Source organism: Haemaphysalis longicornis, unplaced genomic scaffold (assembly GCF_048455015.1).
Source record: "Haemaphysalis longicornis isolate Haplotype H1 unplaced genomic scaffold, Haemaphysalis longicornis Haplotype H1 scaffold_6, whole genome shotgun sequence".
Taxonomy (NCBI): domain Eukaryota; kingdom Metazoa; phylum Arthropoda; class Arachnida; order Ixodida; family Ixodidae; genus Haemaphysalis; species Haemaphysalis longicornis.
In genome coordinates, this window is record NW_027526407.1 from 188,835,261 (window position 1) to 188,862,503 (window position 27,243).

The following is a 27,243-nucleotide window of genomic DNA, read 5'->3' on the forward strand; positions in this document are numbered from 1 at the left end:
CTGTGCTCGGGAGCCTAATTAAAAGTGGTCCTTCAGCATCTCGGAGCTCTGTCTCTCAATATTTATATATATATATATATATATATATATATATATATATATATATATATATATATATATATATATATATATATATATATATATATATATATATATATATATATATATATATATACATATATATATATATATTGTAAAAAAACTGTAACGTCACTAACGGTAAAAAATAGTCTAACCATTCCCCTATGCCTTCTTTGGCGTTGTAGACTGCCGGCATTTATTTCTGTACAGCAAGAAATGCCGGCAGTCTACAACGCCAAAAAAGGCATAGGGGAATGGTTAGACTATTTTTTACCGTTAGTGACGTTACAGTTTTTTTAATAATTACGGGAGAAAGAAAGAAAGAAAAACACGTGCCCAGAGTGGGGACCGAACCCCCGCCTTTTGATTAGATCTCGAATGCTTTACCAATTCGGCTATCTGGGCGACTGTGTTCTCCTTCACTTTGTGGGGTATTTATATTTACTACAACTGTATCTGACGCTTGAGGGTGGTAGCCAGCGCCACTCAGACTACACGGGGAGAAGGGGACCTTCTTTTCAACCCCCGGGGCGTGACGCGAACGTCTGCAGCCTGTCATAAGCGGGTAACTGGCGGGAAGCCCTCTTATGCTACCTTGGCATCAAGGCTGACAGAAACGAGGCCCTCGCTAAGCTTTCGCACGTAATAGGGTTTGGAAAGGAGGGGCTCGTTAGGAAATACAGAAATAAATGCCGGCAGTCTACAACGCCAAAGAAGGCATAGGGGAATGGTTACACTATTTTTTACCGTTAGTGACGTTACATTATTTCATTTATTCATTACGTGAGAAATAAAGAAAAAAAAACACGCGCCCAGACTGGGGACCGAAACCACCTCTTTCGATTAGATCTCGAATGCCTTACCGATTCGGCTATCTGGCGACTCTGTTCTCTTTCACTTTCTGGGGTATAAATATATATATATATATATATATATATATATATATATATATATACATATATATATATATATATATATATATATATATATATATATATATATATATATATATATATATATATATATATATATATATATATTTAAAATAATATCATTGTTCTTGTAGTTCTCCTGTCATTAAAATGTCACCGCTGCCAAAACTAAAGAGGATGTATGATCCGACCGGTTTTAACCCCTGTTCTCTTGAGTACAAGCCCGATGCGTTGTCACTGGGGTGCCACTGCAGGTTGCTACCGGCGCAACAAAACTTGTTTTTCTTGTTGCTTTGTTATTCTGGCCTAAAAGGAAGAGCAGAAAGGGCACAGGACACCACAAGCAGGAACACAATCATGTCGCTGGACTATAGGCTGTGTTGTTTTAAAAAAAAATACGTTTATGGGTGCTTCCTGCGCATTCGCACACTTTACCCAAAGTGAAGAAATGAGTTTACGTAGATAAAAACTGGTATTCATTATCCAATAATTACAAAGTCCCCGAGCAGGTCGCGCTGACGCGTTGGTTTTTCCCTATCTATAGTGCTGGCGTGATGAAACTTGGGTACACAATTCTGGCAATTGTTAACGTGCAAAGCTAAGTTACCACCCGTACCTGATCCAAACGCTGTCCGATGCTCATGAGCCGGTGATTACAGTATCCACCCATTTAACCGATATATATATACTTTTCCTCAGGACAATGGGATTGAATAGACCGCACCTACAGCCCACGTAGTGAACCTTGTTTGGTGGCCCAACTAGCGAGGATGGGTTTTCAGCTTGACATTTGTGATCTGAGAACACGAACGGGAATCATAACACCTAACAGGTCCCCTACTTGGCTCTCGGACTAGAAGTGAAACTTTTCACGAAGCACATTATTGGAATTTACGACTAACCCGCCGCGGTGACTCCGTCGCTAAGGCGTTGCGCTGCTGAGCACGAGAACGCGGGTTCGATTTCCGGCCACGGCGGTTATTTTTCTAATGGAGGCGGAAAGCAAAAACGCCCGTTTGTACGAGATTTCGGCGCACGTTAAAGATTCCCAGGTGGTCAAAATTAATCCGTAGGCCCCCACAACGGCGCGCCTCATCGCGTGCGTTGCGTGGGCGCGCTACACCCTAAAAGCAATCCAATTTACAAGTACATCAAGCAGTTTTAGCAATGAAGAAAATAACAAGAGCGTCTCACTTACTTCGTTTTATGAAGTGCTCCAAGATGATTCTCGCAGGTTCATCACCAATCAGTTCTTCAAGGTCCTCTTCGTCCATTGTCAATACGTCAGCTTCACATGTCATGCCGTTTAACTTGAAGTAGCCAAAGAGTTCTCCTAACTTTTCCTGGCTCCTGTCGTGCCAAAAGTCCTGAATTGTCGCAATCACGAATTGGATCGTCTCAGGCTTGAAGCCACTGCCTGGAACACCTCCAGTAGCTGAAATATGGGCAGTGAAAGAGACGAAATGTTTGTAACCGTACATTTCACCCCACACCTTCTATTCGGCGTGGCAGTGCAAAGCGCGCACAAAATTAGGTGCTTTTTGTTAGCCCGCACCATCATCACCTTTCTGCAAGTTTGTACCGGCGTAAGATTGGGAAGGAAAACACACAGAAATTGCTTACAAGCTTACATAACGATGACACTTCTCTTAGCCGCGAATTTGGTACGAGAGCAGAAATACTACAGACTTTTGATGAAGCGTAAGATATAGATCTCAGCTATGGCGATGGTTGAAGCCCCTGGTCGCAACCACGAAACTTCGCGTGGTACAAGCTCGAGGCAAGCTATTAATTTGCATACCTCAAAACATTTCGTAAATTAGGCACAACGATAGCATAGGTGGCAAGTTCGCCGACGCGTAACATTTGCATTTTTTGTGGGAGCGGACAACAAAGGTACCACAAAGTACAAAAACGGGGCTATTGTTGATGTGAACTGATTTGCTACCGCTGAGGGTAAATTCCAGGCACCCTACACAAACTTCTTTATCCAGTAAAAGACCGTGCGAATGGTTTCAATAGTCAGTGAACCTTTAGGGTTCGAGTGCATTGTACCAACCCACACGCCGCGGTCGCTTAGCGGCTAAGGCGTTGTGCTACTGAGCCCAATAACGTGAGTATAATTCCGCCGCTGTGGCTGTTTTTTTGATGGAGGCGAAAAGAGAAAACGCCCGTGTGTCCATATTTCTGCGCAATTAAATATCCCCAGGTGGTTCAAATTACTCCCTATAGACCTCTGCGCAATTAAATATCCCCAGGTGGTTCAAATTACTCCATATAGACCTCCACAACATCACGCCTCCATCACGAAGCTCCGGTGGAGCTGCGGCGCCTTAAACCACAAAATAAATCAAATCATTGTCAATACGAGTCGATTAGGTAAAAGGTTACAGAAATACAGAACGAAATTATTGGTCTTTTTTGTACTTGAAGCCTTCGTACAGGGCTGGTTGGATGTATATCGTTCAGCTACCATAAGGGGCGCTGGAGTTAGGCGACAGTCAACGGGGGGTAGGAATGATATTTGTTTACGTATTGATGCACTTACATACTGCAGACCTTTATTAGGTCGAAGCATTACAGGCGTTTTGCAATAAGAACACGCAAAAAAAAACACATTAAACAGGATAACATCAAGTAACGGAGTGAAGGCTACGGAATTGAATACCGGTGTTCCAATCATTTATAGTCTGGCGAAACAGAGAAAACATGAATAGGTCCGTGTGAGCGAAATATGACGTTAACTATTCCGTGTAATCATGGCGTGTAGGTCTTGTCTACAGGGTAGTTAGCTAATTTCTGGGGTCCAGCCCAAGGTTCCTATTAATAAGAGGGAAAAGGAAATCTAAACGGAGTGCTCTTTGACGTGCCTGAAGTGCGGGAAGCTTATTAACACTCAGTAAAGTTCAAGGGGAGTCATAGGGTGAAAATTTACAATATATCAATGTGACGGCATTCGTTAGGATTTCTTCCAACTTGCCGATGTTTGACGAGGTAAACGGTTGTCAAATAAAACACGCGCACTGGTGATTTGCTCTAACTAAAGAATAATAACTCGGCAGCCTTACATTAAAGGAAGCGCCTTTAAGTCTATGTCTTAAGAAGCACAACTTACGAAATGATTGATTGATTATGGCGTTTTGACGCGCCGACGACGCAGGCGATGAGGCGCGCCGTAGTGGAGAGCACAGGATTAATTTTCACCACCTGGGGATCTTTAATGTGCACCGAAATCTCGACCACAAGGGCGTTTTTACTTATGAAATGTTGATGAACATACGTTGTCAATGTGATCGTTCCATGATGAATGAAACTGTAATGTCACATCGAAATATTTTACGGAGGTGACTTCTTTTAAAGGTAATGATCCCAAAATGTAGTTGCAGCTTAATTCTGGTTTCTTGCGAGTGCTGCGCATTATTACACATTTATCGGTGTTAAAACCATTCCCCATTGCGAACAGCGATCAATTATGCTACTGAGGTCTGTGGGTAGGTTTTCCTGGTGATTTGGGCAGCTGACTTTACAAAAGGGGACACAGTCGTCAAAAAATAAACGGATTTCCACACCAGGGCGATACTCCTACGAAATATCAATAAAAAAATGTAAAAAAGCAATGGTCCAAAGACACTTCCTTTGGGAACGCCAGAGTGAACTAGAAGAAAGTGCGATTTTTCGTCGTCGAGTGAGACAAATTGCTTAAGATTAGTTGGAAAGCCCGCAATCCATGAAACAATAACATCAATAACTCCAATATTAATTCTTTCCGGATTAAACTGTGATGGGGGACCTTGTCAAAAGCCTTCCTCAAATCCAGGTAGATTACATCAGTTTGGCCATTGCTGATCCATTACTGATCCATTACCAATCCGTGCTGATTGTTCGTTAGAATAGAGTTGCGTTGGAGAAAATCGTTTGTCTGTTATGAATGGGCCATCGACCACACAGGCAAGCCGGGATTGGATTGGAAAAGACTTTATTGAGCAGACCAACACTGTTTAATACGTCGAAGACTATATTCAAGAGGATGGAGGACAAACACAGGACGTGAGCATAGTAGAGGTCGGCACGTTACAGACAGGACGGGTTTGGGTCACACGGACGCACAGTCAACAGTTTGAAGGCACACAAAATAACCTCTCAGTTCACACGGTCCGAGAGCAATGCCCAATAGGCAAGTCAGCTCACGTTCAGTCGCTACGCGTTTCTAGCCACTCCAACAGCAGGAAAGGCAGCGCCCAACAGCCATACAAAAAATTAGCCGCGTATCTGCTTCTTTCGTTGCAAATGTCGTCAAAAGACGATAGTCTTTATCGAATTTTGCAAAGTAAATGCCTCCCTTCGCTTTCCCGCTCGCCCCTCATGTTGTTCCTCTTGCGTCGCGCTCCTCCCAAGGTAAAAACGCCAATGGTTTGCTTAAATCATTTTAGATTTCCCGCGTTCCACTGCTCCAAACCGGGTGTCTTGCCAACGCTGCCGTACGGCGAAGACGCGCGTGAATCGAGGCGCCATACTTCAACGTTTACAGAACCGCGTTTCCCTACTCCACGTGCGTTGCAAGCAGAACGTGGAACCTGTCTAGTGGAACCTTTCGTAACTGTTGCCAGTTGATTCCTTAAAATGCCGCAAGAAGCTATAGTGGCGCGGGCGACAGCAGGCGACTGCGAAGTGAATTTGTTTTCTGGAGTTGATAAGTATTTAATTTCGCCAAAGTCAAGCATGTATGATTTTTTATAAAGGAACACTGCAAACATCACTTCTGTATTAATTTGTTGTCTTATATTTGCGTAATGTCTTGTTCTTCTTCAACAATGTTGACAGGTATGAACATTACACCGGACTTTGATGGGTAGATTTAGCTGTGACTATATAAGACTATTGCGCAGGCATTGTTTTACTTTGGCCGGGTTGCTGAATCGAGTCACAGACAGACAGATGGACAGACAGACAGACATACAGACAGACCAAAATTTCTGGGTTTAAGTAGCCCAAGAAAGACTATCGTCTTTAAAACGTCCGCAGTCGGCACAAAAGCGCCGCGATGACGGCGCCGAGACGCGCTCTCGAGGCTTGGCGTAGGGTAGCGACAGGCTTCTTCAAGGTGGCCCGTGGACGAGGCGTCCCACGGGGTCGTTTCACGGAACCGCGCTCTGTTACGCTGCTTGGCTTCCAGCCGTCCGCGTTCCAACCTCCGCGATCACCCCCGTGTGCTTCTCTTCTTTGTCATCGTCGCTGTCGTTCTGGCTGCCTCACTTGCACGGCCAATGTCTCTCGTGGCCATTCGTCATAATTTCGTCAGCATTAATGTGTTCCATTATTTTAGAGCGCTTTGATAGTGATCATATGGGTCGTAATTGTCCACTGAAAACCGGCAGCCTTTTTTATAAATGGGCACAACTCGGGCTATCTTCGAGACACTCGGAACTTTCGCCGTTAAGAAGGAAGCACGGAATGACATAACAAGAAATTTAGCCAAAGACTCCTCATATCTGCGTAAGAATGCACTTGGAATATCATCGGGATCAGAGGAGGTCTTTGGTTTCAAGTTTAATAACATAGAAACAATACCATGGTAAGAAATAAAGTCGTCATCTGAGGAATCGTAGTTGCAGCTGTTGCGGTGCAGGGTTGAGAATACGTTTTATTCTAGATACCTACTCACGGAGAGCAAGTGTAACATCTATGAAGGCTACCTTAAACCTTCCTCTCCTGTCACACCGTAGGAAATTAGCCCAATTAGTACTACTGCGAAAAATTTCCTATTACAATCCGGAATGAAGAAGTCAACTTTTCTCTGCACCTTCGTATATTTCGTCCCGAACTCATTGCCTCCATAAATTATTCGTTCCGCAAGTGCCGTTCGAATGTATTTTTCTACTCATTTATTCCAAAAACCACCACTAAATGGAACCACCTCCCCGCCTCAATTGCTAGCATAACCAATTTGTCTGCATTTGAAAATGCTATAAAAACACTTTTATTAATCCGCGTTTTGTTTTGTTTTTTTCTTGATTTTTCCTGTTTTTGATCATTTTTCCTGTGTTTGCATAATGTAGTAACTCCACTCCTTTCTGTAACGCCTTCGGGCCTTGAAGGTACAATAAATGAAAATGAAAAATGAAATACACTGGTAAAGTAGTCGTTGAAATGATGAGCACTGGCCTGCTGATCTGTAACTATTGCATCAAGAACTTGTAATTCAGAGATAGGTATTTTCTTCGCCCTTATGTAGTTCCAAAATTTTGTAGGGTAATTTCTGATAACGTTTGGCAGCGATACGTCGCCTAGGATGCCTCAGATATGACAGTCGTAGCACTTTATCGGCGACCAATCACTCTGGATGGAGAGACGTGTCCTGCCCTCAGCTTCGCTAGAACAATGTTATTATCCATATACAGACATGCACAACCGGAGGAACATCAAATAGCAGGATATTGTGAACCATTGATTTAAATCCCTTCGAAGAGGATCGATAACTCGCCAAAATGGAGACGTCCTGAATTCTCTCAATCAGCCAAGCATAGTTCAGACATCCCTGGAAAAACAATTGCAAATTTGGTGCTGCTTCAAGAACTACATTGATTTAAAACGCTGCTTCAATGTGAGGAATCAAATAAGTGCTGAAATAAAGTTTGAAAGGACGTAGAACGGGGCTACGAGGTACTGCTTCCACTTGCATTGCGATGGGTTCACTCGGATAGATTGGACAACAAGAAGACTGGAGGAAGCGCGAACCTGTGGCGGTTTATTGTTACAGAATACAATAAAGCGATGGACACGTAAACTATATTTGCAAGACGTGATTTCGCACTTGGACGGCAGTAAAAAAAATTAGTGCCCTTCCACTATTGTGAAGGATGACCTGCGAATCTGGACGTAGTCCCCGGAGTGCACGAAACAAAACACGTTTGTTTGTACTATGGGATTGAGCCTAAATCATATCCAATTATCTGAGTGATACTTGGAAGGACCCGATCAATATTTTAGCGGACAAACGCGGAGCCCGCCTGCTGCCCTCCCGCGTCGCAGGAATTTCACTGTTTCTGTAACACACCAACCCAAGTCGCTCGACCACTGAGAACACCGGACACGTCGCATTACGCTGCTTGACTCCCACGTTTATACTTTCCGCCAGCACAACGGACATGTCATCAGTAAAGGCATGAAACGTATCTATCTGCGCGTGTACACCCCTCTCAACTCGCAACCCTTGCACGCATAAAACGACGACCGGTTATGTGCGCGTGCTTAGAAGTGTTAGAGGCCATCGAAAATCTCGCTCTGAAAGCCCCTTAAGCTAAACGAGTAATATTGGCTCACGTCAGTGTTATGAGCGGGCAAGTCGCTGTTCCTTCTGGAGGGATTCGAACCTACTGGAAGAGCTGGAGGTTTAGGAGGCAACGCTCGCGGCCTCAGCTTTCCGTTGTTTTAGACCCGATTCGCCCTTTTGTTCGGGCCGAAGCTTCTTCAATTGTTGCTCTTCTTCGTCAAACTGAAAGGCATGCGTCCGTCCCATAGCGGATTAAACACATGAAAGCTTCAAGCTTTATTCTAGCAGACAAACATAAGGCAGTCCGTTTCTGTTCCCCGTATATGCGTCTGTCTAACACAACAACCCAGACCCAAACCACTCGACCACGGAGGACACCTCACAGGCAACATTGATGCGTGATACTTGGACGTTTAAATCTCCAACCATCACATTCGGCAAGTAATCGGTAGTGGCATGAAGCCTAGCTGTGCGTGCACGCCCCCGTTATTTCACCCGCAACTTGTGCAGGCATAAACCGGCAAATGGTGATGAGAGCATGCTTAGGCCCGAAATACACCGGCGAAAATTTCCCTCAGAAACTTTTTCAAGGTGAAGAAGAATGATGGGCTCATTCCGTGGTTCCAGCCGTGCAAGTTGCTCTTCAACCAGGAGTGATTCGAAGCTGCTCGGCAAGGTGAAATGGACCTTTTTCCAGTAGCAGTCTGCGCATGCGCAGGCTGCCGGTCCGCCATTATTGGTGGGCGCCTCCGGTAAAATGATTAAAAGGGCGCCTCTTAACTTTCTGCTTGGGGAGCTGCTATGTCGTCTATTTCTCTTTCGAGAGCTGGTGGTCGTCTCCCACCTGCGCACAAGAAAGGCTTTCCGAGCAACGGGGCAAAGACGTCAGAGGCTGACCACGCTGCGAGCACATGGCTGTCAGTGAGGGAGTAACAAAAATGAAAAAAAGTAAGGAAAAAATTATGGGCCATCGCCACTAACTTGAAACCTGGTGAGAGGCGAAGAAAGCAGTGAATACAAGTATTCTTGGCGCCTTCCCGTTTTCGCTCACGGAGGTGGCACCATTGCGAATAGAGGTACACAGCTTTGCTGTAAAAGTCACGTGTCTTTGAAGGACGAAGCGTTCCAGCGCGAGGCGTAAATTTGTGTTCCGGTATTTTTTAGTACGCGTTACGAAGCGTTATAGCGTAAGGCGTAATCGAGTGTCCCGGGGTTTTATTACCATGACTACATGAGACGATGCTTACGACGACAACAGGAGACGCCAACAGCCTGAGCCCCTAAGGGGCTTACCTCTAAAAGGGGCGCTTAGACCACTGCAGATTAGTAACGGGAACGTCCGCCTGCTCCCGCGACATTCATGTGAAAGGTACGGGAGACGGGTGGGTGCGGGAGGGACTGCAGGACCAGGATATTTCAGGATATTTGGAGCACGAGTTCTCCAAGAGCCAGTTTTTTTTTTTTTAAGGGGGGGGGGGGGGGGGGGGGGCTGCCGTACTCGCATTTTTAGGTCGTCGTGGCGGCCGCTAGGAGGACCGGTACTGGAAAAAGGTACATTACTGGCGGCAACGGTGGCTTGTACATGTTCGGCGGTGGTGTCTTTCGGCCGTTTTTAAGCCCGTTAGCGCTTCTGTTGATTTTCCGCAATATTCTGATAACGCACTACCGCCGTTTTCCGCCTGTTGCGCAACTTGTGGAAGGAGAATCGGTGAGGCGAGGGGAATATCATTTGTGAAAGAGGGGCGAAGAGGAGCCCCGGAGCGGGGTCGAGTAAACCGGCTTCACCGTAATTAAAACTGGTGGGCGGCGGGGTGTTAGGCATATACTGTTTAGCAATAAAAACGACAAAAACATAATAACAGACAAGTCAAGAGAACAGACCTACGTAGACAGCCACCATAAATGCAAACACTTGCAGTGGGCATGCAGGAAAGACTGCGTGAAGGGTAATATGTCTCATGGTGGTGGCTACCTTTGAAGTTTTGTTCAACATTAGACACCAGGATTGACGGCATGCTCACGCACCTGTCCGCTTCGGTGATTGCGTGGTAGGTGCCTATGAAATCGTGTGTGATCTTGCCTTTGGTACGTACGAAGATATGCGTTTCCTAAAAGTGCGGTGTGCACCCGCGCGTTTTGCAAGTTTTGCAATTCCGTGATAAATTGCTCGTTGGCTGTGTTAGCTGGTCTGCGTAGCGGTGTTCTCTAAGCCGTTCGCTCACACACCTTCCACCTTGTCCGATATGCACTTTTCCACACCCCAGTGGTATTTTGTATGCCACGCGTATATGACACTCCACAAATTTTAGTGCGCAGCACCTAAGCGCATACTCCTGCGGTTTCGGGGCGCCGTCGCCCGACGTAACCGTGCGAACGAAAGGGACACCGGAGACAAACGAGATAGAACGAGTTGGAAAGTGCTGGAGGAAAGTGTGGCAAAAGTGTGAGGGGGACGTTGATATGGCGAGATGGCGCGAGACATCCTCTTCGGCGGTGACGCGCTACGAGAAAACACAGATAACGAAGAGGCCACCGAAGATAGAGCGAACAGGAAAGCGGAGGATGGAAGTAGCACGAAAGGCACCGAACGAAAGAGGAGGACACGGAACTAGACAAAACAGCACTGTACTCGGATATAAGACAAGAAAAAAGGGGCGTCGCCCGATCCGCCACTTCCATTACCCCCCTTCCAGCTAATGGTGTTGCTCTATCAAGGTAACATCGCGGCCGACCGCCGTGCACCTGCAGGCAGCGCTAGGAGCAAAGCTTTTCTGAGTGAGTCCGCGCCGAAAAGTAGTTCTTCAGGACGCCTTCATTTTGAGCCGAGATAAGAACCTTAGCTAAAAATTCTTTATTTGCCAATATAATGCAACGCGTGAAAGAACTTATTCGTCAGGTGGAGTAGTGAGTTTCAACTTTATTGCTGATGGTAAATTTCTGCTCTTCCGGGTTTTCCCTCAACCTCTTGCTTCTGGTTTTATGAATTGCCTGTTCCCTTTTCCGGTTGGGAGCCCAAAGTCGCGTCTGAGTCTGCCTTATCGTTCTCGACTGAGGATTGTGGTGCCTTCCCATCCACGCCACGCCGATGGTACAAGAAAAACAAAAGCGCCGTGTCATCTGCAGCTGCGGGCAGGAGATGATCCGGAACGCGTACGCTCGCTTGCGGCATCTACACCCAGAGCGCAGCGTTGAAGAAACGGTCGCGACAATGAGCGATCTTCTTGGAATCAGCGTGCGTTTGGTGATGAACGTGAAGAAGGAGATCAAAAATAACGATGGAAATCTTGCGATGCCTCCCTAAACTGCCCGCTAAGCGGTGGAAAGAGACGACGCACAGAAGTATACGACGACTTCACGAAGTGCGCATTGCGGTCGTCCGTGCATCGCCTTTTTGGCCGCAATGGGATCCCGACAGTGAAGGCAATTGCTGCGGATTTCAACGCTAGCGGCGATGTTACTCCTCTCAACCGATGGGCTGTGCGCCGGCTGCTGAATGACACCGGGTTCAGGTATGAGAACAGGTGCTGGAACTCGCTGCTGATCGAGCGGCACGACATTGTCGCGTGGCAGCAGAAGTACCTCTACGACATCGGCAGGTACAGGATTGAAGATCGAAAAATATTCTACTTTGATTAAACCTGAGTGAATGCGGGACATACGATATCGACTGTTTGACGGACACGACGGTTGCTTCGCACCACGACGCCATCATCCGTGTTCTGACGACAGGTTTGAAGCAGCCGTCAGGGAAAGAATAGCGCCTGATTGTAACGCACATCGACAGCGAGGGCGGCTTCGTCGGGGGGTGCCTGGACATCTTTCGGGGTACGAAGGCAGGTGACTACCACGAGGAGACGGACGACACCCGCTTTGGAAGGTGGTTTGGGACCGTTTTGCCACAACTGTCACTCGGTAGTGTATTTGTCATGGACAATGCCTCGTACCACTCGTGGCTGGAAGAAGCAGTGCCTACGACGACTTCGCGCAAAAATGTTTTTCAGGACTGGGTGACGTCCGCAGGACTTGCTTTGAATGAAAAAAACGCTTAAAAAAGGAGCTCCTCAGCTTTGTGGCCTCTGTTGGGACACGGTAAATCAGGTATCGTACTGACGGTGCAGCTGAAAGGAGAGGATGTATTCGGGAGCCCTGACATTGTGAGCTCAGTCTTATTGAGCGCATATGGGCACAGATAAGGTGAGGCGTCGCAGCAAGAAATGTCACATTCAAGCTGGCAGATGTAGAGGTGCTCCTGAAGGAAGACGTTGCCAAGGTAACAGCTCAGCACTGGGCAAACACTGTTCAGCATGTGACCAGCATTGAAACAAAGTTCAGAGGAGACGGTGAAGCAAGTGCGCATGTTCAACCTATTATAATAGATCTGGGTGAAGACATGGACTCCGACAGTGACCTATCTGCTATCGAGTCCTTTCAAGATGTGTAAGGCTGCGACCATTCACCAATGCCGCCTTTGCTTCGTTCAGTTGCTGTGGAGTGCGGCGTTTAGCTTAAATACCTGTGTTTCCATAGCTTCAGAAGCAAGAAACTCCTTCAGGCAGCAGAGAATACCAGATATGCTGTTTGTGTGCTTTAAGACTAATTTCTGGAGTTAACTGAGCAGCCTGTGCGTGTTGCGTAACTTGCTGAGGGTTGATTGCTTTGACATGCAGCTATGAGAATCAGAAGTGACCATTGCAATGTTTGGTTTGTAATCTCATTTGCCATTACTCAGTGTTGTCTGCTGTGTCGTAGACTCAGCAGTGATCTTACAGTATAACAGTGAGGGCGGCAGAAGCTAGTTCAACAATCGGGTTATGATCTCATTTGCTGTAGTGAACGGAGCAGTGTGTTGTGTGGTGCTGGCTCATGGTTGATTGCCTTTATATGTAGCTATGAGAATAAGAAAAGGCTGTTGCAGTGCTTGGTTTCTGATCTCATTTGTTATTTGTGTGGTGCAGGAATTAAGACGAATAAGTTCAGTCGTGACAGGATACTGTGGCAGATGTATTCATAAAAAGAAATCGTACATCTCGAGCTAGAGATAATCTGCACTGTTCCGAACTATTTTCTGGAAGTAAAGCCACGCTTACACTGTGCCATAGTTTTCGCTGCACGAGGAGGGTGACTATTCGCATGTATAGCATGAGGTGTGTGCAAGCCGAGCCAAGTGAGTTCACCAATTCATTTTAAGCAGAATCACTTCTGCGGTGTGTGGCGTTGGGGCCCCTTGTGCGACACTGTAAATGGTGATAAAGGCAAGTTTCACCTACCGGACAAGACACTAGTTTGAGTTTTCACTGCACGTTTTTTGCATTGTTTGGACACTTACGCACATATGTGATGCAGAAACAGTTGCAAATAAAATACCTACATAAACGTATGTAACTGAACATTGTCTGCTTGTGTGGCTGGCTGAGCCAAGTTGTCTTCTGATAGAGCGTTAAGAACAAAAATATCTGCTTGAGTCTCTTATTGCTCATTTCATTTGCTCTGCATAATTCAGCAGTGTGCCTGTTTACCTTTCTGAGCCAAATCTGACATGATAACAGCATTGAGGACCACAAAAGTTGCTTCGGTGTTTTATTTCTACTTCGACTCTGTTTAGCTTCTTTTCTATCCAGCTATCTGCTGTCTTACGCAGGAATAGGATAAATAAGTTTTATCTGATGGCTAAGCCACTAAATAAAATCCCTTCATAACAAATAAATCTGCTTCAGTCTCTTATTGCTCATTTCATTTGCTCTGCATAATTTAGCAGTGTGTCTGTTTAGCTGTCTGAGCCAAATCTGACATGATAACAGCAGTGAGGACCACAAAAGTTGCTTCGGTGTTTTATTTCTACTTCGACTCTGTTTAGCTTCTTTTCTATCCAGCTATCTGCTGTCTTACGCAGGAATAGGATAAATAGGTTTTATCTGATGGCTAAGCCACTGGATAAAATCCCTTAATAACACATAAATCTGCTTCAGTCTCTTATTGCTCATTTCATTTACTCTGCATAATTTAGCAGTGTGTCTGTTTAGCTGTCTGAGCCAAATCTGACATGATAACAGCAGTGAGGACCACAAAAGTTGCTTCGGTGTTTTATTTCTACTTTGATTCTGTTTAGCTTCTTTTCTATCTGGCTATCTGCTGTCTTACGCAGAAATTAGGATAAATAGGTTTTAGCTGATGGCTAAGCCCCTGGATAAAATGCAGAAGCACAACGTTAATAAAAACAATTCCTAAAGCTTTGGGAAGAGGAAACAATGTTGGCTTCAATCGATCCTCCCATGTATGGGAATAACTTCATGTAGTGCATTTTTGGCAAGATAATAAATTTCTTCCTGAGCATATGATTCGATTCTGGCTCTTGCGTAACAAGAAAAGTATGATACCACTGACCAGTTTTAGCGGAGCGATATGTGCCATATGTGTGTTTCCATGTGTCCACTCAACCGACATGTCATACATCAACCAGTGCAGATAACGTTGTATGGTACAGATCACTAAGTAACCCTGCAAACATACTTCACTGCCCCTGTTATCAATTTGGCATCAATTGATGTGCTGTCATTGTGATTTAAACTCCCAATATATGCGTAGACATTGCACGTGTTGCGTTGTGAACAGCGCTGCAGCAAGCAGCAGCTTACTGTTCGACTTGGCATCCACGATGTTGAGCACTGCTGGAGCAGCGAGCCTCTCGCTCCAGCAGCCACTTGAGATGCGACAGTGAGAATGCTCTATCTCAAATTTACAGCACATACATGCAGTTGACCATTACAGCAGCAGCTTCGTACTTAAGTGACATAAGCACAAGGCGAGCAGTGCCTATATAGCTTCAATAATGCACATCTCTGATGCAAGAATTCGATTTGGTAAAGAATACGCAAGCGCGTGTGGAGGAAAACCTAAAAGGTGGTTTTCTTTTATTTCAGTGCTGCGTTTAATGTCTTCCCATGCATTGTTGCAGCTGGTCATACCGGTGAAAGCTAGCTCATGAAATTTCACTATCGCGAAGCACAGCTCGTTCACGAAGCCTAAGCATGACAATCAAATGGAACTTACATTGGTAATACTCATGCATAATCTTTATTATCATAGACAATGCAAACTCGACGCAGATCCCTATTCGTATTTAATTCACAAAGTTTTTTTGTCCAAAACAACAACCTAAAACGCTACAACAAAATACAGCCGACGAAAACACATCAGCTGCCAATAACACATTTAACAATGAAACCTCAGCGTAACCGAGAATCAAAATAGAAAGGTGGCATATTAAATCACATAACGCAGCTAAGCTACAGCTCGTACGCATTCACGTTCAAAAAACGCGATAATTCAGCTTCTTGTTTTTGGCGACTTGATCACAATGTGGGCGAATACGCTTGCGACCGGTATGGACTTGGGACACACGGCTCGACATGTTCTCTAACGAGATGCAGCGCGCGACATCACGCTGTTTCCGTTTCACCCCGTGCATAGAGATAATACAGTGGACCCGTGCATAATTCACCATCGCTTTAACGTCGTGCGTTATGCACAACAGTAATATTTACGACTGGCGTAATCTACGAGAAATAAACAAGGAGTTATCGCCCTCTGTCACAATCACTGGTGTGAAAACGAGGGCAGCACAGATACAGGAGGGACTATAGAACGAGAAGCACTTCACGCTCAAGACGAAACGCCCGCACAGGGTAACGACGACCGCTTTGTATCACACAGCGTACACAGAATCCAGTACCTGCAGCGGTGGCAATTTCCCGGTAACGCCGGTCGCTCACAAAGCAGAAGAAAAAACATCATAGCGATTGTCGCTAACGAACATGTTAAGAACACTGCATACAACACCCAAACAAGGAATAGGACTGAACGGCACTAACAATCATTCTCCGAGACGGACGACGCCAATGGATTGACAAGAACAGCGGAGGTGGCCATGTTGGTAGAAGTCCGTAAGCGCGGAAGAACACGCTTTGTGATTTCTTCCGTGAATACGGCGAAGGTGGTCTACCATGACGTCACGTTGATACGGTGGCACCATTGGCTGGAGGGGGATCCTTTGATGAGAAAAGCCGCATTTTCTTGAGTTGTATCCGAGTATACAGCGATGCAGCGATGCAGCAATGGCGTGGATGCAGCGATGGCGTAGAGGTAGAACACCCGCCTCGCATGCAGAAGGACCGTGGTTCGAATCCCGGTTCCGGACAATTCCCACCAGATTAAAAAAAAATCCGCGTATTGATGGAATTGCACAAAAGGGGCTTGGGGTGCAGCCTGACCCCGGCGACCATTGCCGGTAATGCACTCCCTCACCAGAGCAGGATTGGCCACCCTGGTGTAGTAACGGCCACAACCTCTCATGAATACGCCAATTAACCCTCGGCCCTCAGTCCCCAGCGACTGCGAAGCAACTGACCACGGCGGCGGTCAGACCTGTGACGCAGCAGAGGGTGCTAAGAATCCCTGGATCCAGACAGGCCGCCAATGGAATCTGAACCTGGAAACGTTTAACGCGCGAACCTTATCTAGCGAAACAAGTCTTGAGGTGTTGTTCGAGGAATTAGAGGGCATTAAATGGGATGTAATAGGGCTTAGCGAGGTTAGGAGGGCAGGCGAAGCCTTCACGGTGCTGAAAAATGGACACGTCCTATGTTACCGTGGTCTAGAGGACAGACGAGAACTCTGAGTGGGATTTCTAGTCAATAAAAGCATAGCTGGCAACATAGACGAATACTATAGCATTAACGAAAGGGCAGCAGGTCTTGTAATTAGGCTCAATAAGAGGTACAAGCTCAAGGTAGTGCAGGGCTACGCGCCCACATCCAGCCACGACGACCAAGTAGTTGAACGCTTCTACGAAGATGTGGAATCGGCAATGGCTAAAGTAAAATACAGTATACCGTAGTTATGGGGGACTTCAATGCTAAAGTAGGCAAGAATCAGGCTGGAGACAAGGCAGTTGGGAACTATGGTATGGGCTGCAGAAATAGCAAGGGGGGACCTACTAGTTGAGTTTGCAGAACGGAATAACCTACGCATAATGAATACCTTCTTCTGTAAACGGGACAGTCGGAAGTGGACCTGGAGGAGCCCGAATGAGGAGCACAAAAATGAAATAGGCTTCATATTATGCGATAACCCTGGCGTCGTGCAGGATGTGGAAGTGCTGGGAAGGGTAAGGTGTAGTGACCACTGTATGGTAAGATCTTGAATTAGGGTAGATTTGAGGAGGGACCGCAACAAGCTAGTACGAAAGAAGCCGATAAATGAGCTAACAGAAAGACGTAAAGTAGAAGAATTCAGGATCGCGCTGCAGAACCGATATTCCGCCCTTAACGAGGAAGCCGAGCTTACGACACAGGAAGCCAGCGACAACCTTACACGCATTACCACGGAGTGTGCAGTAGAAGTCGGGGGCACTATGGCTAGACAGGATACTGGTAAACTTTCACAGGAGACGAAAGATCTAATCAGGAAACGGCAAACCATGAGAATCTCTACCGCAGCTGACAGAATAGAACTAGCCGAGCTCTCGAAGTTAATCAATACGCGTAAGACAGCTGACATACGGAAGTATAATATGGAGAGGATCGAATACGCTGTAAAGAACGGAGGTAGGGGAAAAATCAGATGTATGCACTTAAGGATAAGCAAGGCACTGTCATTACAAATAGGGATAAAATAGTCACAGTGGCCGAGGAGTTCTATAGGGATCTGCACAGTAGCCGGGACATACAGGATAATGCCGAACGAGACAGTAGCTCAGAGGAGATAGACATCCCACCAGTAACGACAGAAGAAGTAAGGAAGGCGTTGAAAGAAATGAAAGGGGGCAAAGCACCTGGTGAGGATCAGATAACAGCAGACCTCTTGAAGGATGGCGGAGAAATTGTACTTGAAAAACTGGCAAACCTGTATACGCAATGCCTAATGACCGCAATGGTACCGGAATCTTGGAAGAACGCGAACATCATCCTAATCCATAAGAACGGCGACATAAAGGACTTGAAAAACTACAGGCCGATCAGCTTACTGTCAGTCGTCTACAAGGTATTTACCAAGGTAATCGCTAACCGAATCTGTGCAACCTTAGATTTCAGTCAACCAAAAGAATAAGCAGGGTTTCGTAAAGGTTATTCAACAATGGACCATATTCACACGATCAATCAGGTGATAGAGAAGTGCGCTGAGTATACTGAACCCCTATATATAGCGTTCATAGATTATGAGAAAGCATTTGACTCGGTCGAAACCCTAGCAGTCATTCAGGCATTACGGAACCAGGGGATAGATGAGCATTATGTAAGAATACTAGAGGATATCTACAATGGGTCTACCGCTACCATCATCCTCCATAGGGAGAGCAGTAAAATACGTATAAGGAAGGGTGTCAGACAAGGAGACACAATATCTCCAATGTTATTCACAGCATGCTTACAAGAAGTATTCAGAACATTGGACTGGGAACAGGTGGGAGTAAGGGCTAATGGAGAATACCTCAGTAACCTCAGATTTGCTGATGACGTTGCCTTGCTAAGTAACTCGGGGGACGAATTGCAAAGCATGCTTTCCGCACTGGGCGAAGAGAGTAGAACCGTGGGCCTGAAAATTAATATGCAGAAAACTAAAGTAATGATCAATAACCTCGGGACAGCACAGCAGTTTGAGATAGGTGGCGAGGCAGTGGAAGTGGTAAGCGAATATATCTACTTAGACCAAGTTGTGACCCCAGATCCCAACCATGAGGCAGAGATAATTAGAAGGATCAGAATGGGTTGGGGTGCATACGGCAGACATTCTCAGATAATGAATAGCAGCCTATCATTGTCGCTGAAGAAGAAAGTGTAGGACAGCTGCATCCTACCGGTACTCACCTACGGGGCAGAAACTTGGAGGCTCACTAAAAGGGCACAACTTAAATTTAGAACGACTCAGCGGGCAATGGAGCGGAAAATGATAGGTGTAACATTAAGGGACAAGAAGAGAGCGGAGTGGGTCAGGGAGCAAACTGGTGTTAAAGACATATTAGTAGAAATTAAGAAGAAGAAATGGACGTGGGCAGGGCATGTAATGCGAAGGCAAAATAACCACTGGTCATTAAGGGTAACAGAGTGGATCCCTAGAGAAGGCAAGCACTGCAGGGGGCGGCAGAAAGCTAGATGGGCAGATGAGATCAAGAAGTTTGCGGGGATAAATTGGTCACAGTTGACACAGGACCGTGATAATTGGAGAATAATGGGAGAGGCCATTGCCCTGCAGTGGGCGTAGATAGGCTGGTGATGATGATGATGATGATGATAGCAAGGAGGCGGAGAAGGAAAATATGGCGAAGGTATCAGGGGGAGGTCGGTATGCCAAGACAGCACGAGATATTGTAGCGTAAGCTACACTGGATGAGGTTGAGCAGTTTCGCTTGGACCCTTTCAGCATTGGATTGGATTTTGTTTGTATTGGATTGGATTGAATTAAATTGGATGGGATTGGATTGGATTGGAAATCCAATTCAAATGGAGTAAGTGTGTGTAGAGAATTGGGTCTGCACATTCCCAAGTCTGCGCATTCCAGAGGTGTGACGTCATAGCCGCGGCAGACGCACTGCCACCGGCGCGTGCCCAGCTGTGTGCGTCCGTTGCGCAGTAGCGAAGTCTTACGCTGCGCCAGAGCCGCCGAATAGCCGTTTCGGGTGGCTCCTGGAGAGCCGTGGTGCGCATGTGCGAGGAGCAGGGACTGGACTGTATTGAACTAGACTGGACTGAATTGGTTTGGATTGCTGAACCTTACGTCACGCTACGTATATCCTCGCATAGCCGAGCTAAGTTATGCTAATTTTTTCTCTCCGGTGGCGACACGCTACGAGGTAGAAGAAATAACGGAGAGGCCACCGAGAATAGAGCGAGCAGGAGAGCGGAGGATGAAGGTATGGCGAAAAGCGCAAGACATGGTCCCCCGCGGCGACGTGCTACGACACAACGCCAGAGTATATTTCGCGCCTTCGGCCCTGCGGTCGCTGATGCTGCCATCACTTCGTGAGCTGCAGCATGTCTGCGCCCTCGCGAACAAGACTGCAGTTCGATCTGCGCAGATATTTCACGGTAGGGAGAATCGTATTGGCGGTGAGCGCAATCACGGGCGGCGCTGCGAAGCGCGCCTCCGTGACGTCGGCTTAGTAATTCTCGCATTTGTCGTCTGCTGCACTCGGGCTCGCTCTCCTTGCTGTTTCTTTGCGCTCTGTTGACGTCTGATGCTTATCCGCAGCAGATTCTGCGTGTGCGTAACCTTTTATCATGGGAACAGACTTAAAATCGCTTACACTAGCTCAAGGCGTGATTTAACGTATAGTTTTCGATACCGCTACGGAAGAAACATTGCCGGCGTCGCCCCATTATTTGCGAAGCCGGTCTTGTGCGCAGCGCGAAGAGTCGTAGCCCGGCTTCTGTTGTAAGCAATGTTTCGAACAAAGGGTGCCAGTGACCGACAACAGCGAAAATACAAGACCAAAACAAATTCCAGGCCTTCAGGGCTGTCGGCTTTGGCAGAAGGAATTACGATCCCCGTTAATCGCATGTAAGGTCATGAGTTTTTGCAACCTTCACGAACGCTCGAAACTATTGTACTACATCACTTTACGTTGTCATTGCACGAAAGTGTGCTGACATGCACTATGGGCCACATTAACTGTAGGCTGTGTTCCAAATAACCCACTGTGTGTATAGGCGGGGGCTCGTTTTATACAGGCTTCTAACCAGTATGGAGGTTTTTTGAGCAAAATGAGCCACGTCTAAAGTAAAAATACAGTAACACTGTGTTTGTTCAGAGCTGGAGGGATATTTCGGTACATTTCCCACAGCCATATCTTTTCAATATTAAGACATGTATTACAGGAAAGCTGCACTCAACAGGAGAAGGAGCAGGAGGTGAAAACTTTATTTAACCATAAAATCGAGATGATTAGTGGGCAGGGTCCTCAGTCCAGGACAAGAGAGTAAGATTAATTTTGTTCTTTACGCCTGGAAATAAAATTTGGAAAACAATAAATAGCTTATTGGAAATATTGATCGGTTTCGTTTCTTGTTATTTATACACGTATTATATTTATGACGTTCGTTAGCGACAATATCAAGCCTTCAACACCGTAATCATGTCGTAGCTGCTCAGGTTGAAAGTCAGTTCCTTATGGTAACGATGGTTACGATAGAAATTGGGAGCGCAAAAGCCGCCTTTGAGTACTCTGGACAACGTTGTCTGAGGCGCGATCGCGGTGGCGTAGCACAAACATTCTCTTTGTATTTGAATGTGAACAAACAAATCACGCTGCAAATATACACCTTCTTGCACGCAGCCATAAGGAAAGCCAATTTGTGAAGGAGGGAATGTATGCCATACAGCCTGAAGAAAATATCCACACCATCTTTGTGAGCCTCCCTAGCAACCCCAAACTTACTAATAAGACGTTCGTGACGGTGCAGAACAATAATGCGTTGGGCACTGAAAAAAAAAACATTCATCTGATACAAGTCAACAAAAGAAATAGAAGACAGCCGCTTTATTTGCTGCAGTGCGATGTGCGCTGCTTGGTGCCCGCTGCTTGGTGCATAGCATTACAGACTATTGAGTCTCCGTAAGAGCATCTCAAAAATACTGTAGGGAAGCGTACGCAATTTGTATAATTTGTTTCTCTTTTCGTGTGTCGCAAACTTGTCGGAGATACAGCTTGAAATTATTAAGATGTCTCAAAAGTCGGCAAAAAATTACTCAATTACTAGAAATACGCTTTTCAGTGCACTAAAGTATCAATGCGGGGGATTTCTAGCGCAGGCACTGCTGCCTCCCACAAGCGGAGTGTAGCAGACGACCGCGGCGCGAGTTCCTTAGCCGACGTCAGAGCCAGGGGGCGCCACTCAAACATCTCACTGCCAATTCGTCAGCCAAATGTTTTACCTTTGTTTCACACCACATTATTTTAACACGAAAGTGTTTTATGCCGTTGTCCACCAAGATCAAACTGACGTTGTATCCATCACGGAAATGACATCGCCAGAAAAACTTCGATTGACGCGGCGGTGCCGGGATTCGATCCACGAACTCTTCCGTCGCGACGGGAGGTACGAAACGCGCTCCCGACTACGCTATGAGCAGATTTTTTTTTGTTTGAGAAACAATAACGTTATTTACACATAAATATACACGTTATGCCGAGTGTTACACATGGTTCAGGAGCAGCTCTGACAGCGGAGGTGTCGGTTACTTGTTTTGAGTGGTAAGATGGCAACAAAGGTAAATTCAGAAGAAAAAAAAACAAAGACAAAGAGAAATGAAATAAAAAAAAGAAGGACAGAGAGAACAGCAACACAGGTATACAAAAACAAGGGCTGAAGGAATTGTGTGCGTCCTATTAGCTGGCGCTAATCTCTATTGCACCTCAAAGGAGGGGCTGGACAACGCAGATGCGCTGGCCCGTAAACGGTGCAATCACCTTTTTTATTTTATTAATGGCTTAGCCGTTTCCCTGCCTGCGCCTTTCCTCATTTGTTTTGTAGCGCTTCAGCGCATGGCTGTCTCGGGCGAGCTTCCTTCGCAGTTCCAGGTCACAGTCAGATGTGCCCAATGCGCTAACCGTCCACTAAACCTCCTGCAGAAAGTGCCGCCATGCGGGTTGTGTGTGGAGGGCGCACTCCACTGCATCTACCCTCGCTTTCCAGAGGGAGTGAAGTCCGATGGCTAGGACACAATCACGGAAAGCGGGGTGCCCTGTGTCCACGCACAGGAACTTGAGGCCCGGCCAAGTGACGTTCCACGATGTACTGAAGCACGATTGTATTTCGTGCCAGAAATACATCGCCGTGTTGCAGTCAAGGAATGCGTGCTCTGCGGCTTCCGGTTTGCCACACAGGAGTTATCCGGCGCCCCAGGGAAGGAAGAAGCCCCGCTCCTGCTGACGCGCCATGACTCACAACACTGCCGCGTGGAAACGAAAAAAACGTTTGTGCCGACTGGGATGGGCGATTGCCTGACTCGCTTGAGCACGTCGCCACCACCCTGAGGGACCGGAGGCTGACGGTACAGAGATGGTGGGAATGTCTGCGCTACTAAGTCCCAGTATAACTTTCGCGGCTTCACGGCGAGCAGGTATTCCCAAGAAAAACACGTCTGCAGTGAAGCCACCGCGTTCACTATCTCCCCATAGAACCCGGTAATGCGAGAGCCGTGATCGACAGACGTTGATGTGGCAAGCCCCGACGTGTGTATAGGCGACAAACGCGCCTTATCTAGGAGAGGCGCCGAGGCGCCAACAGTTGACGCCTCGATGCTAGCGCCTACGTGTACGGGGGACGCGCATTGTAAGCTGCGGAGCAGCCGACTTGCTGATGTCGCTATCTTGTCGTGACGTGACGGGACGCGGTCCTCTGCAGCGTGTGTTCACCAAACGTTTCGCTGTTAACTCGTTTGGTTTCGTTAGCCTGGAGGGTTTGCGAGCGCCTGTGGTTTCAGTCGGATTTACGCAATGCTCCAACGCGTGCAATCCAGTGTCTAACGTTGATGCGTCTAACGGTGCCATACCGACGAAATATAAATAGCGACGTGCAAGTTCATACAGATGCACAATAAACATTCAACTGCTCCTGTGAAGGCACATTTCACTTTCGTGTTTTACCCATTCCGATGGAAGACGGAACGACTACATTTTTTTTACCTTTCTGCTTTCCGTTCACTTTTTCGCACTGGCCGTTTGTTTGACGGTGCTGAGAAAACCACTTTTGCGGTGCAACATTTTTTTCTGCAGGGTTTGTTTACCTGTGTGAAATGCCATGAATATATGAAATCGCACCGGGCGTACTTTTAAGTGCGAATGCACTTTATAAGCGACCCCAAACCATCCACCGCCGGCGGCGGCGGCGGCGGCGTCGGCGGCGTCCGCAGTGCTCCTCTACATTTAAAAAAGAAACAGCATCCGGCGCCAGGTTTCAATCCGAGGACTTTGCGGCCGCAGCGCGACGCGCTACCGACTAAGCCACGGAAGCCACGCTGATATCAGTGTGAGTAACGCGCCTTATATCTTTAACGGATTCAAACTACGTCGTCAGCGGCGTGCGTTGGCGACTCAGCGGCGTTATAGCGGCTTGATAACTGCGTGGTGTGCACGTGATACTACAAACCCGATGGAAGAGATTGAAGAGAAGGCGGCGAAGCGGTGGGCTGCGGGGGCCGAGCGCAAGCGCCGCAAGCGGGCCGACAACCGTTCATTCGCACTTTCACATTCTCCCCCTCGGGGAAATGCGGGGGAATTTTTTTTCTGTTATTTTTCTTTCGTTGTGCCTCCTTTATGCTTTGATAGACTGGAACTTTTTTTCGCTAGCCGGTGCCTGCAGGTGGTGTGGATACCAAGATCCTTTAACCTAGAAATCAGAAGGGCGTGGCTTTCTGCCGTGAGGTGGTTAAATGTTTTCCTGTTGGCCTGTGCCAAGCAGGAGACTGCAATGTCCCTTTTAAATATTTTGATTGTGTCAAGTCGTATCTCGGGAGCCTTTTTTTCGACCTAGTGTTGTACATCCGGGTAGCGTCTGTCGTTCCTATGAAATTCGTTCCTTTTAAATGTTGTTCCTAATATTTCAAAATTAAATCCATGGTCAATGGGCCAGTCTTAGAGGGCCAACTGCAATGACGGCTGAGATTCACTCAGAGAACCCTATCTGGCAAAGGACTGTGTCAGCAATGAGAAATTCAAACATCTAATGAACGCTTCGTGTTCGGAAACGGCTGGTGCATTGTAATTAGGCACTCGTATTAAGCATAAGAACGTAGCAGCAAAACTAGGTACAAAGTGGTTGCCAGTAAATGTAAGAAAACGAATGTAGACTAAGCTTCAATAAACGCTCGTTAGCTATGATATCCCTAGGTGCCCAGCGAATTGTCTAAGTACTGTAACCTGTCTACCAGTTTCCAATACACAATTTTTGTGTATGTCACAAATCTCTTTAAAATTTTAAAAAGTAGGCCTCTCAAAGGGTTTTTTAAGAAGACTAATTCTTTTGCAACAGCAATATTGTTTTTTATTATTATTCAGAAACAGTAAACGAAGAAACCCTTCCACTCGAAGCTGCAAACCTGATTGTCATGCGTAAGTTAAGGTTTCGTCAGGTTCCAAAAAAATTGTGTCTAGCTATACAAAATTAAACTTGTACTGTCAATGTTTAGGTTCACCTTAAAATTATTCGCACATAGTATTGCGTCTTCACGTTTGACTAACCTCGTGTAGAGGTCAATACGTGCTGGTTGTGTGCATTGTTTTGTGATAGCAGGTAGAAGATTGTTTATAGAGCCGACTCACACTACTAAACAGACCTTGTAGACAGCTTACAGCATTATTTTATTTCAAAGGTGTGGTGCTTTAAACTACCCTCTGCACTCAAGTGATGCTTTATTCATTCAAAATGGTAAAAGTAAAACAACATTTCAAATCTCTTACTGCATCGATGTTTCGTGTCGTCGGGAATGACTTCTTAGAGCTGGGTACCTAAAGTAAGTAGACTTTTTTCCACGTAGCATTCAAGCGCTGCCATCCGACAGGAACAACTCCCGCGTTCAGTACATTTTTTGTCGGACCTTTCGGGCGCCATACGTTGCATAGTAATCGTTTCGTGATCATTTGTTGTTAATCTACAAACCTGGTAACGTAAGCCACAGTACTGCTCATGCCAGTTTAGCGGTGTCCTTGCAGGTATGCCCCGAATGCCAGGAAATAGTCAGCATGACGGGAAGGGGGGGTGCAGCATTTGTCGGATGTAGTTTCGTGTGAAGGCCCTAATGCGTCCCTACTGTAAGCCGGCAGAGTACCTGGTGAGCGGTATGCCTATCCTGTGTTCCTTTATACACGGATTACTGCGTGGAGCTCGCGTTATGTGTGGTAGGAGCGTCATTCCAACGGGGCAATAATACGACTGCACCTAACTTTATTTGTGTATTCGTAGTCCTTTTAAGAATGAACGCAAAACAATATTGTGCACCCAGCTGGGGAAATGCACGAACATGTGCTTTCTGCGACATTTTATGTTTTTATGGCGTCAATAGTACAAAATCATTCCCTGGAACGAAAACTTACTATTCATTGATTGGCAAAATATAATACAAGAAGCAAAGGTTGTTCACTGTACTTATACAACGCTGGAAAATAACTGTTGGAAGAAGACTTGAAAACTGACAGCAAGTACGATACCTTTGCAAACAGGGTATTGTGCAAACAGCAAACGATACTTGTGCAAATACTTCTGCAAACAGGGCAAGCAATATTGTCGGCCATTTCAACCAGCATTGTAAATTAATTAGAGACACAATACTTGTTTTTTGGCGTGAGGAAGGATAGAAAATTGAACAAAAACATTATGCAAGTAACCTAGGCATAGGAACCACAGATGAAGACGCGATGGCTCAACCACCGATTTAACCCTAGTCTTAAGCTGTCAAAGGGACATGCTTGCGTGGCGACGGCCAACGCATGCCACCACCCAGAAACACCACTTCATTGTAGTAGTACTTTAGGTTCCATTCTATCACGCTATGAAACACTAAACACTAATAACTATTTTCAGTATTGTTGTTTTACGACGCTGCTGACGTCGTTTAGTGGCAAATGTGCGAGCTGTTCAGTATTATTTGGATTTTTTTTGAGAACATAGTCTTTTTTGGACTACCTAAACACGGAAATGTTGGCTTCTCCGTATGTCTGCCTCTCTGGCTGACCCTCAATTTAGCCTTTCTGCCTAGAGTTTAAGCGAATGGCCACAATTAAGGTTATATAGGCAAAACCTTTTCAAACTGCCTAAGCTGCTGACACAAGTAATGCATGTTCCCATCATTTACTGCACAAGAAGCCCCAGTCACACTTGAGGCAAAATGATAGCCATTAACTAGTAGCCTCTGCGTTTTTAAAGTTAAAAATATAAGTTGAGTTGGTTTTTTCAATAGCAAGTAAAAATT

At 46.2% G+C, this 27,243-nt stretch overlaps 1 protein-coding gene across 1 annotated transcript in view; it reads right to left on the minus strand.

Annotated features, from left to right (window-relative positions):
• LOC144142123 (uncharacterized) overlaps window positions 1–27,243 on the minus strand; it is a 44,726-nt gene that overhangs the window by 14,402 nt on the left and 3,081 nt on the right. Inside the window, exon 2 of the mRNA XM_077673527.1 lies at window positions 2,212–2,448. Coding sequence (XP_077529653.1) covers window positions 2,212–2,448 — 237 coding nt within the window. The remainder of the gene's footprint in view (window positions 1–2,211; window positions 2,449–27,243) is intronic.